Source organism: Felis catus, chromosome E1, assembly GCF_018350175.1.
Source record: "Felis catus isolate Fca126 chromosome E1, F.catus_Fca126_mat1.0, whole genome shotgun sequence".
Classification (NCBI taxonomy): Eukaryota; Metazoa; Chordata; class Mammalia; order Carnivora; family Felidae; genus Felis; species Felis catus.
This window is the reverse complement of record NC_058381.1, coordinates 60,870,900-60,885,084: the sequence shown is the minus strand read 5'-3', so window position 1 is coordinate 60,885,084 and position 14,185 is coordinate 60,870,900. Positions and strand designations below refer to the sequence as shown.

Below are 14,185 nucleotides of genomic sequence, written 5' to 3'. Positions count from 1 at the left end.
CCGGGGTCCCAGACACGCCAGGCTCGGCCGCTCGTCACCAACACACTCCAGAGGCAGAGAGACGAGCGGAGGTGACACGAGAAGGGTGGTTACTGCAGCGAGGCCGATGTCAGGAGGACCGTGGGCGAGCAACTCGAAGACGGTCTGCAAAGTGGGGAAAACGGTCCCAGGGTTATGTAGGGAGAATGCGGGCCGGCGGTCGGTGGGCCCGCGTAGGTGGGCGGTGAGGGTCAGGCAGATCACTGTCGGGGGCTGTCTCACGGGGGCCCGGTGTCCTGCAGGGCGGTTCTTGTTGCCGAGGGGTAGTTTCTGTTCCCGCCACGGATGCTTTGCCTGAGGTAAGAGAGAAGCTGGAAGGAAGAACTTACTCGTTCAGAAAGTAGGAAGTCAGAATGGAGGGAGTCGACATCCTGTCTTAGGCGAGACGCGCTTCCCCTCCGCCGCTGTCCAGGACGGCTGGGTCCGCGGTGGCTGATGTGCAGACAGACACCGCGTTCTCCCCGCCCATTCCGCCTGTGCGGGCTCCTGCTGTGTCACCACAGTGTCAGTCCTCCTACTCGGGTGCTGCCCGGTGCTGCAGGGGGGTCCCCTCCACGGGGGGCTGGTGCGGTCCTTCTGTCTGGGAGGGCCGGCCACTCTCCGGCCTCCCGAGCACGCCCGTGTGTCCTTGTCCCTGCCCCGCCAGGTCCTCGCGGGCGTCCAGGAGATGCATTTGCTCTGTCGGGAGAGCAGCCTGACCCCGAGAAGTGGCCGGAAGCCTGAGGGAATCCCTTCAGAATCCGTCCACAGGGTTAGGGGTCTCAGGCCCACGTGGGCCGCACCTCGTTGTGTAGATGTGCCCTGACCGATGGGACTGTTGTCCCTGCGGTGGATATTTTAGGTCATTTCCAATCTTTTGCCATACAAGTCACATTACAGTGATGGCCTGGGACACATGCCTCCCGCTAAAAGCCTGTATGTGAGTCCCCAGAGTGGGGGTTGCCAGGTCGAAAAGCAGGTGTATTTCTAGTTCGGGAAGGTCTGGTCCGGTGGGGTCCGTGGGACCACCCCCGCTCACACGGACACCGGCAGGGTGTGCGAGGCTGCGCACACGGCACTGCGGACGTCACCCGCGTCTCCTGTCTGAGGTGGTGCGGCGTTCCCCCGAGTGGCTCTGGGCAGGAGTCCCCTCCTCTCCCCTGGCTCCCGCTCTGCCCCTTCCTGCCTGCCGGGGCTCCATCTATAGGAGCTTGTCCTTCCTGATGGAAATTACCCCTTTCCCGAGACACAGTTTACAAATACTTTCCCACCTGCCGGCAGTTTCTCATTTGACTTTCGGCTTATGGTGGTTTTTGTCATGTGTGTATTTTTGCGTGTGTATGTAGTTAGTGTTCTTGTTTTTAACCCTTTCTGGTTCCTGTGCCTTTTCTTGGCCTTTTCCACTCCACAATTGGAGATGATTCTTCCCTGATTTCTTCTAATACTTATGGCTTCATTTTTTTAATGTGTAAACCCGTGAATCATTTGGAATTTATCACTGTATACGTTACAAAATAGGAACCAAACTGAGTTTTCGTCCCGATGGCCCAGCGGCACTCACCAGTGGCCCGTGTTGCCCTCTTGTTGCCCTCTTGTCGGAAGTCCCGCTCTCGCTGCGGTGCCGACTTCCCCAGGGCGTCTGTGTCTGGCCCATCCCGCCATGGCGCCCGGGTCTCCACCTGCCCGTGGGCGGTGCTGGGCTGTTGGAGCCGTGACCGCCACACGGCCCGCCACACGGCCCTCGGCCGGCCTGGGCTCTCCTCGCTGTACCTTTCTGCGCGTTTTCCTGGCTATTCCCGCGCGGTCTTAGCCTCATGTTCCTCCCCAGACTCTGCCCCTGGGTTTCCCAGGTGGGCCTCGGCCCTGCTTGCTTCGTATTTCACCGACTCACCGGCTTCCTTTGATTCCCCGCCTTCCCGCACCCATCTGTTGGGGCGGCGCCTTCCGCAGAAAGGACAGCGCCGTCCCCGTCCCCTGTGCCCCGCTGACCCGTGTGCGAGTCTGCCACAGGGGCTCCGTACATGCTCTTCCCTGTGAGCCCTCGTCGCTGGCACTTCCCTCCGATGGCTTTTTGTGTATTTTCTGCTTGGCGTGCTTGAAGAGTTTTTTACCTTCTCACGCCTTTCATTGAATGGGTCACATTTTCCATCGCCAGCCTGTTTTTAAGTGACACTCAAGTTTTATTCTTCCGGTGGTCACTCCCAGCTTATTTTCATTTCACCCATCAGTTTCTTAAACTTGTGGACATCTGCATTTTTCTGTTGCCATCCGTGAGGATACTAGCTGTTGGGGAGGGGTGTCTTTTAGACCAAATAAATTTGATTCAATTCCTTCAAACTTATCCGTGGCTACCTTAGTAGCCTCTAAGATACGTTGTTCTTCTTCCAGAATAGCTTTAAAAGAGAATTTTTATGTGGGAAACTCTTTGAGGCCATCCATGTGGGGAGGACTTTTATTTCGGCCTCACATCTGACTCGCTCTAGTTAAGCATAAAACCCTAGCCCCATTTCTCACAACATAGCCGGCTAAGTGCCGGACTGGCTTCCTTTGCACATGTCCACAGAAAATACCACTGTCGGGGCCTCCTGATCTCGGGGTGGGGAGTTCGACCCCCATGCTGGCCGTGGAGCCTACTTGGAAGGAAGGAAAGAAGGAAGGAGGGAGAGAGGGAGGGAAGGAGGGAGGGAGGGAGGGAAGGAAGGAAGGAAGGAAGGAAGGAAGGAAGGAAGGAAAGGGAAAGGGAAAAGAAAAGAAAGAAAGGGCTTGCCTTTTTGAAAAATGCCATAGTCACACTTGAAGGGGTCCATACGTGGCAAGAAAGTGAAGAATTTTTTAAGTTTATGTATTTTGAGAGGGACAGAGACAGCCAGCACAAGTGGGGAAGTGGGAGAGAGAGAGAGAGAGAGAGAGAGAGAGAGAGAGAGAGAGAGAGAGAATGAATCCCAGGCAGGCTCCACACTGTCAGCACAGAGCCTGACGCAGAGCTCAAAGCCACAAGCTGAGATCATGACTGAGCTAAAATCAAGAGTTGGATGCTTCACCGACTGAGCCAGTTGCCTCAAGAAGGTGAAGAATTATTATTTTAATGTTTTTATTTATTTTTGAGAGAGAGAGACAGAGCACAAGCAGGGGAGGGGCAGAGAGAGAGGGAGACAGAGTCCGAAGAAGGCTCCAGGCTCCGAGCTGTCAGCACAGAGCCCGACGCGGGGCTCAAACTCACGAACCGCGAGATCATGACCTGAGCCGAAGTCGGATGCCCAACTGACTGAGCCACCCAGGCGCCCCTAACTTTTACTTTTTTAAGTAATCTCTACACCCAACACAGGAGTCGAAATCACGACCCCGAGAGTAAGAGTTGCACGCTCCTCTGAGCCAGCCAGGCACCCCAATGTTTGTTTTATTCTTCAAGTTATTTTATTTTTATACTTTAAATGTACATGTACATGTGTTTGATGAAACTTTTTGGGTATCTTTTGTAATAGAAAGTCTTAAAGAGAGAGAGAGTGGTCTCCCCGGGGCGTGTGGCAGGGAGGCCAGGTGAGGTCAGGACGCAAGGTGAAGGTTAGTGTGGGCTTACAGGTGGTCCCCGCGGACGGGCAACACAGCCGTGCCAGTCTTCCAGGAGGGAGGAGCTGGAGGGAAGAATGGGGCAGACGACTTCTTCCAGAAGCTGTGCTCTTGAAAAGCAGCAGTTCCGAGAGGCCACACCCGTCCACGTGCGGGTGGAAGAGACGGTCTGGTGGTGGCTTCCTGTCAGAGTCCCTTCCTTTCCTGCTTTTAAGTGGTACAGAGCCATGGCTCAGGGATGAGGAGGGCGGCGAGTCGGGAAGCAGGCAGAAGCAGGGGCCAAGCGGGGCCAGTTGGTGAGCAGGGCGGCCAGCCGGCTGCTGCAGGTGGCAGCGGGGACCGTTCTGGGTGGGGAGGAGCACAGCGGCAGTGCCGGTGCCCGGCGAAGCCCCTCGGCAGCCCTGACCTGCTGTGCACAGGTCACAGACGGCCTCCTGAAGGTGACTTAAAGCAGCCCCAGAAACTTATACGTGCTCACTGGACCCAGGAGGAGACAGCCGAGGTGGTGAGCATTTGGTCACATTCCTGACACGCAGTGAGCACGGCACGGCAGTGGCACTGACTCGCTGACCAAAACATAGGAGTCCGTCAAGTTGTGCGTCGAGCCCAGAGGCAGACGAGCCAGGGGCTGGCTGGTCTGGGGCTCTGTCTCCTCCCGATGGTCCAGAAGAGCTGCAGCAGCTCCGAGCATCACGTCAGAAGGCCTGCTTCTCTCCCCACGCTTCTTTCTCTTCATTGGGAAGGGAAGTGTTTTCCCCAGAGCTCCAGACAGACCGTCTTCCACCAGGGGACTGACTGTCTCAGAGCCTGAGAACAGCAGGCAGGGCCTCGGCAAGGAAACCAGGAAGGCTGTGGGGCGGGCCTTCAGCACGGTCTGTGCAGGGGAGGGTGGTCACACACCGGCTGGGGCTGGGCCTGTCGCCCCTGCCTTTTATGAGCAGTGCTTTGGGATTGAAAAGTAGGAGAGATATGTTTGGCTCACCCTGGGAAGCATTTAGGCGGGAGGAAGGGTTGGAATGAACGCATTGTGGTCGTTCCAACTGTCTACAGAGTTTCTTTGTGCTCCCCTCACGTGTTGACTGTTCGAGTATGCATAGTGGAGTTATCTGTACGATATTCTACTTTCTGTAAGCATACTTCTTTTTTATTGTTATTTTTAAGTGTTTATTTATTTTGAGCGAGAGAGAGTATGCACGAGCCGGGGAGGGGCAGAGAGAGAGTCCCAAGAAGGCTCCGTGCTGTCAGAGTAAGAGCCTGACTCAGGGCTCAGACTCGCAAACCGTCAGATCATGACCTGAGCCGAAATCAAGAGTTGGACACTCAACCAACCGAGTCACCCAAGTGCCCCCTATTTATCATCATTTTTTAAAGATTTTATTTTTAAGTAATCTCTACGCCCAACATGGGACTTGAACCCACCACCCTGAGATCGAGAGTCACAGGCCCCACCCACCGAGCCAGCTAGGCGCCCCTCAGAATACTTTTTAAAACCTTACTGGTTTCTTCGGTGATACTCTCAGGAAGCCAGTAACTCTGCTTCGGACGTAAACCTGTGATCATAAGCATTTATGATAAGGTACAACGTGGGCGATCCGTCCAGACAGGCAATCTAGAGGCTCCATTATAGAGCCTGAAGTGTCTTCTCCTTTTGTAAGTTTTCCGTGCATTGTGAGGAACAAACTCTGAGTCCTAGCAGTCGTGAAAAGTTAAAAACAATAATGAAATAGTGTAACAGTGTATGACATCTGCACTTAATAACATGAAGGATTGCTTCTATTACACGGTATTTCTCAAGCGCTTGGCTCTTGGCGCTGAAAACATGTACTCCTTTTGGTTTTGAGGTGGGACCAGAGCCCCTCCTGGCCTCCCTACTGCCCCAGGAGGCCTGGCCAGGCCCTGCTGCAACCCTATCCCAGGGCAGGGCCTGAGCCCAAGCCTGACCCCCTGGGTCTGCACAGGTGCCTGGGGTCCAGACCCACAACTGCACCCAGGACTTTGGGGTCACCGTGCCCCCCTTCTCCACCCTGCCCGAGGGATCCGGCCCCTTCTCCTGACCCCCCACCCCCACCCCTGCTCCACGCTGACCCTGACCCTACTCTTCTGTCCTCTCTCCTTGCTGCAGAGCCTGGGGCTGCGACCCCTCCCCGGAGCCCCATGCAGCCCAGGCCCTTCCTGCCCACACCTCTGGACACCTCCCCCCCCACCTTCCTCTCAGACCACCTGCCTGTGGCCCATCACCTTCCAGCTGACTTCCTCCCCTCCCTCAGCACTAGCGCACCGCCCCCCCCCCCCACTCCGTCCCGGGACAGCCTGGCGCTGGGGCAGGGCTAGCACAGCAGGTGCACAACAGGTGCTCAGTCGAGCTGAGCAGGGAGGTGACTGGAGAGAATGGAGCCCAGGGAGGCCCTGAGTCTGCAGCCCAGCGGTCTGTGCTCTCAGGAAAACCATGTGATGAGAGACCCTACCAGGCATTGTGGGAAAAGTACATCTTTATAAGTCAACTCTTCTGGATGGGAGTATTACATACCACAAAGCTGTTTTCTCTACACTAAGGAGTCAGTGTAATTCTAACTGAAATATGGACAGTTTCTCTTGAAACGAAATGAGTGGTTTTCTAGGCCAATAAAATGCACGGGGAGCAGGCCACACACAGCAGGAACCTTCTAGCTGTGGGCATATGTTCCGTAAGGAGAGGCCGACACAGGATGGCCCAGCACACGACTGCCCACCAGCAGTGCCGGCCACACGCTAAAATGCCTCCCACGCAGAGTTCAGTGGCTTAAAATCAAGCCTAAAAATGTACGGAATTGGAACTGAGTATCTAGTGGTTTAAAAATCACACATTTCTGGCGCTCCTGGGAGGCGCAGTCAGTTAAGCTCGTTGGTGAGATCAGGACCCGCATCAGGTTCTGCACTGACAGTACAGGGATTCTCTGCCTCTCTGTCTGCCTCCTTCCTGATAGCATGCGCCCTCTTTCTCTCTCTCAAAACAAATAAGTGAACTTTAAAAAAAATAAATAAAAATCACGTTTCTAAAGTGATTATTTTTTAACTTCAAAAACAACCCAACTGGAAAGACTGGGTTGACAGATGACCAAGGTCAGTCACACGGCGATGGCTCATCCACATCAGGACAGGAGCACTCAGCCAAGGCAGCTGTCGGGCCCACCGGCAAAGCGGCACCTGCCTCGGAGAGCCGGGCCCCACCCGGAAGGCGACGCCGGGTGCTGGGACATCTGGGAGGGCCACGGATGACGCAGCCGCTCCAGGGGTGGTTAGAGCACTCCGCCTCCCAGGTGGCCCGGCCACGCCGTGGCGCTCAGGGTGTGGGACGCCCACTGGAGCAAAGGGGGCTCCCGACCTCGGCGGGTCAGGAGTGACGCCTCCGTGTGGCTGGGAAATGAAATGGTGCCCAGGGTTGTTGGGGAGAAGTCAGGCCCCGCGCCCCCTGCCCCCTCTGACCGCAGCGGTCGGGTCCCCTGCCCCTCTCCACGCCTGCCCTGCGCTCTGTGACTGTAGAAGCAGACGGCGGGCACACGTGTGCGCCCGCTGTGTCCGGGGACGTGTGCCAGTAGGCAGCGTGCTCCTTCGACCCCGTCCTGGGTAGTTCGGTGACGTGGGGCGCGAGGACGTTCTTTAACCGCCTCGTATGCCTGGACTTCGGGTGGCCTGTGGTCTTAGCTCCTAAGGTGGTGCTGCAGCGAAGCTCGCGGCGTGGAGGGAGGGCCGTGGGAGGGTGTCGTCAGAACAGCATCTGGAATCACTGGGTCAAGGGTGTGAGTGGTTGGAGTTCTGCAAGCTATTTCCAAATCGCCCCCAAAAAATTGGCCCGATTCGTTCGTGCTCGTGGCTGCAGGGTGTAAGAGTGTCTTTCCTCACTCTAGTGCGGCTGTGTTTTTATCCGGCATTTTCTTTCTTGCCAATCTGGCAGATGAAAAATGTATTTCATTATTGGCTTTAGTTTGCAAGTTTTTAAATTGTGGGTGAAGCTGGCCGCCTTCTGTGTGCTTTGCATGTTGTTGGGATTCGTACCCATTGTAAGGTGACTGAAAGCTAGCAGCAAGTGCGTGTTCGCTGTGATTTGTGACAGAACACACAGGGACAGAGAAGTGTGCTCTAGAAGGGACTGGGCCCCAGCTTGGGGTCGGCGGGGGGGGGGTCGGCTGGGGGGGGGGGGTCGGCGGGCCGGAGATCTGTTTTTTACAAATGAATGCAGTCACCCCCACAGTAGTAAACCCATCTGCAGAGCTACTGGAATCCCGTTTTCAAGTGAGGAAACCCGCCCGGGGCACGGAGCTCCTGCCCAAGGCCGGTGTCCCCCAGCCAGAGGTCCCCAGCCCCCCTTGCACTCCTGGAGTTCCCGAGGGGACAGGCCCGACTGGAACAGGGGCGGACCTCTGGGGGAAAGGCCAAGGCTGTCCCAGAGGTCAGATTGATAATGGCAGGCAGCTCCTGAGGAATGTAGCTGGGGTGTGTCGGGGGGGGGGTCACACTCCCCCAGAAAGGGAGGCGGGGTCTGTCCTCAAGACCTCAAGACCTCACCCACTGAACACCCACCGTGTTCTCCGTGTTCTGCCCCTTGTGTACTGGTGGAGGGCGCTCCCCAGATGTCTCCCCTGGGGCCTGAGAAGGTCCCACAGCACACCCAGCGTGGGTGGGGGGACCCTCATCCCCCCACTGAGGATGACGGAATCAAAAACGATGAAGGGCGAGGACTACGACTTTTAAAGCGAGCGATGTTGGTGTTCTTTTTCTTCAATTTTTGTTCTTTTGAAAATTACATTAGTGTTTCTTGAAATTAAACGTTTTTCCCCTTAAGAAGGATTGCATAAAATGTTAAGAAAAGGTACACATGATGCTATCAACCAGCTACTACTCCAAAATTAATTTCAAGTCCTGTGTAGTGAGAACACTTCTATAGATCTCTCGACAGAGAGGACACCTACTCAGATAACCACACTGCCAGGCTGTTGTTACCTGACCATCCAGAAAAAAACAAAAACAGCCCCCTCTTGTTCACAGCCCAAACGTTTGCGGAGCCTCTGGCCACTGCTGCACAGGGTGGGCGTGAGCTTCCCGGCGGTGGCCTCCCGCAGCAGCTCCTGGAGGCCGGAGGTCGGGGCCGTGCAGTCAGAGGTGGAATCATAGGCCCAGAAACGCTAGGTTGCTCACCCGAGGCTCCCAGCTCCCTGGTAGCGGATCGAGACCAGAGTCCAGGCCGTCGGACTTCAGACCCTGACCCCACTGGCCCAGACGAGTCCCAGGTGCGGGTGCCCGCAGGCCCCAGGCAGCGGGCGGTGGGGCGAAGGCGTGCAGGGGCCGTGCCGACCGTGTGGGGCAGCGACGGGCTGGCGGGTGTGCCCCGTCCGGGATGATGCCACCCTACTTCTGTTCCTCGGGGGGAGATGGCCGACAAGCCAGATCTTCCCGTTTTCCGAAAGAACTGGAAATCTTGCTTTTTACATAGAACGTTTTCGTTTTTGAAAATTGGCAACTAATTAAAAAATCAGAGTGTGGACCAAATCGCAGCTCAGTCCGCGAGCTACGCCTGCGGTGAGCCAGATCCAGCCGTGCCTGGTAGCGTGTGGTCTTGTAGCCAGGAGCCGCATTACCACGTTCACGATTTTACACGCTTGACAAAAGACAAAGAAAATGCTCCGATGACCCGGACCGGCCAGATCGGCCGGGTGGGCTCCAGAGAGAGGCCCGGCCTGTGGCCAAGGGCCGTCCCAGACTGGGGCGTCAGGTGACTGCTGGTATAACTGGGGTTCCCTTTACTCGAGGGTCGCGGTACGTTCCCGCGTGACCATACTGCAGGGCAAGCGCAGCAGGCCCTCCTGGCCTTGTCCACCTGTCCATCCCGTGGTGTGTCGCCTGCCTCTGGCTAGGGACGAGTGGGCCCCCGGGTGCCATCTCATCTGTGCCCTTGTGTTCTTGAGCGGAGACCACTCCACGCCTTCTCTGGAGGGATGCGTGTGCTTTGGACCTTCCTCTGAAATCGGATTGATTTGGCCGTGGCTCTGAGGACATGAAAACGCACTGTAGGCACGGGACCTTAGAGTTACCTTGTCCACACACCATCAAGACCAGGAATACTACCATCTGACCTCCCCACAGTCGTGTTTGCGTTTCTGGTTGAGCGCAGGAGGGCAGGCTGATGGCCCAGCACTGTTTTTGAGTGATAGCCACCTTGTGATAAGTAAGAAAAGCTTAAAATCACATAGAGTAGGTGACCTCAGAGAACAGCTTGTGGTCCCATTGTAAACACACCTGGAACATTACATTCTGTTCTTTAGCACACTAACCAGAGAACGCTTCTCGGGTCTGAGAACCTTTCTGGAATGTGAGCGGCAGTGAGGTGGGCAGCCGCGGCAGAGCCTCGTGAGACCTCACTCAGAGACCAGCAGCCCGAGCCACGGGGAAGGAAGCCAGCTAGGGCCAGGGAGGGCTTGTCCTCTGCACCAGAAAGATGTCCTGATGCAATCGCCAGTCAGGGCTCGTTGGCTGGGCTCCAGGAACACAAGCTGGAAACAGGGCGAGTTGCTTCCCACTGGAGGGCCTGGCACACACGCCCACCGACCACTGCCTCGGAGACCTCGTGAGGCAGATCGGGTTGGGAGCTGTCCACGAGAGCGGGGAGACTTATTCAGCACTGTGACTGTGACGGTCCCAGGACCCCAGGGGGTGACAGATCCTGCCCTCACTGCCCAGCACCCTTTATCTCTTTGGCTCTGCCTGTCACCGCTGTCAGGACAGGAGTGGATGTGAGCACCCACACACCAGTGAAATCGCCACAGGTTGGCGTCTGCCGCCCCTCAGCGCCATTGTGATCACGGCTAAAGAAGGTCCCAGAACGACGTTCTGGTCAAAGGAGGGAGCGGCCCTGTGTTCTGAACGGGTGAGCCACGCCAGCTGCCTGCCCACGCCAATTATAACCCGAGGCTTTTTAAGAAGTGCGGAGTATCCTCTAAACTTCTTGAGAAGCGTCGTCAAATAGATCTTTGTTGGCTCTTCTCTTGACCGTACTGTGGTGAAACATTTACTACCACTTGGGAAACGACTGGTATTGAAATAACTTTTACAACAGAGTAAATACTTTAAGAAATAGTGAAATCAGCTTATTCTTCCACAGTATGTATTCTGGGGCCACAGCATGGCTAGCCCTCACGTCTTCAGGCTAGGCTGTTATAAGGACTAGACTTTAACACCCCTCCATAAACAACTAGAAAGTTGGGCAAAATATATGAAACGACTGTTTTCGGACATTGGCCAACAGCATCGGACTATGGTCCGTAAAGGAAGGAAGACCAACGAGGCAAGTTCCAGGACCCCCTGGCTTCCTGTCTGAAGGCAGTTTCTGGGCTGCAGTCGTAGGGAGGGGGGTGCCAAATAGAACTCAGAAGCCGTACTGAGTTGGGGAAATGGGAATTGGAGTTTGGGAAGGCAGAAGGGGCTGGCAGTTGCAGGACAGAGTCCAGAAAGGAGGGTATATACAGAAGAGAACTCCAGAAACCTGCATAGACATTCTCTTGAGTCCTCACTGCGTGTTAGCCCCAGATGTATAGAATAAAGCTCCACAGGGGCGCCTGGGTGGCGCAGTCGGTAAAGCGTCCGACTTCAGCCAGGTCACGATCTCGCGGTCCGTGAGTTCGAGCCCCGCGTCAGGCTCTGGGCTGATGGCTCGGAGCCTGGAGCCTGTTTCCGATTCTGTGTCTCCCTCTCTCTCTGCCCCTCCCCCGTTCATGCTCTGTCTCTCTCTGTCCCAAAAATAAATAAAAAAATGTTGAAAAAAAAAAAATTAAAAAAAAAAAAAAAAGAATAAAGCTCCGCAGTTCCAGGCAAAGGAAAGACAAACGACTTGTAAGCTGAACCATTTCCAGAGCTCTCACAGGGTAGGGAGATATTCAGTCAGAGTGCTGAGCCCCCATCAGCACCTTCATTCAGTGGAGACGTAGAGAAGTCACACGTCCGTAGTAGGGTGGGTATCTCTGGAATGAAGGCCCATGTAGACTTAGCCTAGACAAGCTTAAAAACAGTCTTCGAAATGACCAACCAAGGAACCTAACTGCCTATCAAAACAAAACCCAGCATTCTAGAACAAAAGTATTTTTCAAGAAAATATTATATTACAGTGCCTAACACCTAATCAAAAATTATAAGACACATGAAGAAACAGGGAAACGTGATCCATTTGCAAGAGGAAAACCAGTCACTAGAGGCCCAGAAATAACAGAAATGAGGGAACAAGCAAAGACGTTTAAAGAACCGGCATGACTGTATCTAAGTATTTAAAAAAAAAAGCATGTACATAATAAGCTTGGAAACAGGAGAGGCACCAAACAAAACTCGTAGAGATGAAAACTCCGATATTTGGTAAAGAAAGCTCATTGGACGGAATTAACCCAAGAATAAAGATGGTCGAAGGAAGAACAGAGAACTCGAAGGAATAGGAATAGAATCTGTCCTAAATGATGCACAAAGAGAGAAACGGGGGAAGAGAGAACAGCCTTGTCCCCATGACGGACAGTGTCCATCAGTCTAACAGAAGGGGGAGGGATAGGGGGAGAAAAAGTATTTCAAGATACAATGACCAGATTTTCCCGTAAATTTGATGCAAACTCTTAACGCACAGACCCAGGAAGTGCAGCTTCCCCAAGCAACTGGCTAAACACACACGTGAGCTGGTCACCCAGGGAGCATCGTAATCAAGCTTCTGAGAATCTGTGATAAAGAGAATCTTAAAAGGAGTCAAAGGAAGAATAAAGGACACATCACATAGAGATGAACAAAGATGGAATGAAGACTTTTCTTCAGAAACTGTGCAAGCCAGAAGACAAAGTCTCATCAGGTTTAAAGTGCCGAAAGAAAGGAAAAGCTGTCGAGATAGAATTCTATAGCTAGCAAAAATAGCCTCCAAAAATTAAGGCAGAATAAGAACTTTCACAGACCAACAAATCTGATAGAACTTACCACCAACTGACCTGTACTACGTGGACTGTTAGCGGACACGCCTCAGGCTGAAGGAAAAAGGGACCAGATGGAAACCCGGGCCAACAGAGAGGAACGCGGAGAGGCCTACATTTTTCTTTAAACACCAATAGTTTAAAATACGCCTATTCACAATGTGTTACGGGACTTGTGATGTATGTACAGAAGCAAAATGTATGACAGACGGCACACGTGGGAAGGGGAGGAGGAGGTGTGCCCTTGGGAGGCTCTCACGCATGACATTGTACAGCGTCGTGTCACAGCAGAACGAGAGAAGTTACAAACGCACATTGGAAACCACAGAACAGCCATTCTAAGACGAGAGAAAACAACAGCAACAAAGAAGTATATCCAGTAGTACGGAGGTGTAGACAGAATGGAATAAAAAACATCAATCCCAGGGCGCCTGGATGGCTCAGTCAGTTAAGTGTCTAACTCTCGGTTTCGGCTCAGGTCGTGATCTCATGGTTCATGAGATCGAGCCCTGCGCCAGGCTCCACGGTGATAGTGTGGAGCCTGCTTGGGATTCTCTGAATGAATGAATGAATGAATGAATGAATGAATGAATGAATGAATCTTAAAAAAAAAATCAGCCCAAATGTAGCCAAAAAAAGGAGGAAAAAGGGAACAAAGGACAGATGGACAGATAAGATAAATAGAAAACAATTTAGCAAGAAGGTACATTTATTTTATTATTATTTTTTTAATCTTTATTTATTTTTGAGAAAGAGAGGTAGTGTGAGCTGGAGAGGAACAGAGAGAGAGGGAGACAGAGAATCCGGAGTAGGCTCCAGGCTGCGGGCTGGCAGCACAGAGCCCGATATGGGGCTTGAACCCACGAACCGTGAGATCATGACCTGAGCCAAAGTCGGATGCTCAACCGACTGAGCCACCCAGGCGCCCCAAGAAGGTACACTTAAAACCAATCATGTTGAGGGGCACCTGGGTGGCTCAGTTAGTTAAGCGTGTGACTCTTGATTTTGGCTCAGGTCATGATCTCACGGGTTCATGAGATCAAGCCCCACATCAGACTCCACACTGAGCGTGGAGACTGCTTGGGATTCTCTCGGTCTTCTCTCTCTGCCCCTCCCCCACTTGTACGCATGTGCACACTCCCAGGATAAATTAAAAAAAAAAAAAAACTTTAATTGTAGATACAGATTAAGAAGGCTGGATGGCTATTTCACATCAGGCAAAGTAGACTTCCCAGTAAGGAATATTAACCTGAGGTAAAAAGGGACGTTTCACGATGATACAGAAGTCAACTCATCAGGAAGGCATAACAATCCTAAATGTGTGTGCTCCTAATAAGAGAGCTGTAAAGCACATGCAATTTAAAAACACAGAAATGAAATCCAGTAAAACCTTGGATCACAAGTAACTTGTTCTGCGAGGGTTCCGCAAGACGAGCAAACATTTCTAATAAATTTCAACTCGATAAACCAGTGAGGTCTTACAATACGAGTCATACGTGACACCGAACGTCACATGATCACAGCTGAACCATTGGTCCCTCTCCCCCTCCCTCTCCCTCTCCCTGTCTTGCTGCGGGACTGTGGGTGATCATTTCCCATGCTCAGATGCTGGGTCTCAGACCACGGTATTTGGCTGA

The 14,185-nt window shown here is 53.4% G+C and overlaps 1 protein-coding gene across 9 annotated transcripts in view; it reads left to right on the top strand.

The window, feature by feature from the left end:
- Positions 1-14,185, top strand: part of CCDC57 (coiled-coil domain containing 57) — a 102,649-nt gene that overhangs the window by 74,141 nt on the left and 14,323 nt on the right. For 2 of the 9 annotated variants that reach the window (XM_045044959.1, XM_045044960.1), the window contains exon 19: positions 8,608-11,251. The exons of 3 other annotated variants lie outside the window; for them this stretch is intronic. In XM_045044959.1, coding sequence (XP_044900894.1) covers positions 8,608-8,960 — 353 coding nt within the window. In that variant the 3' untranslated portion in view covers positions 8,961-11,251. Of the gene's footprint in view, positions 1-281; positions 2,360-8,607; positions 11,253-14,185 lie in introns of those variants that run through there. 4 more of the 9 variants (XM_045044958.1, XM_045044957.1, XM_045044963.1 and 1 more) reach the window with 3 other exon arrangements.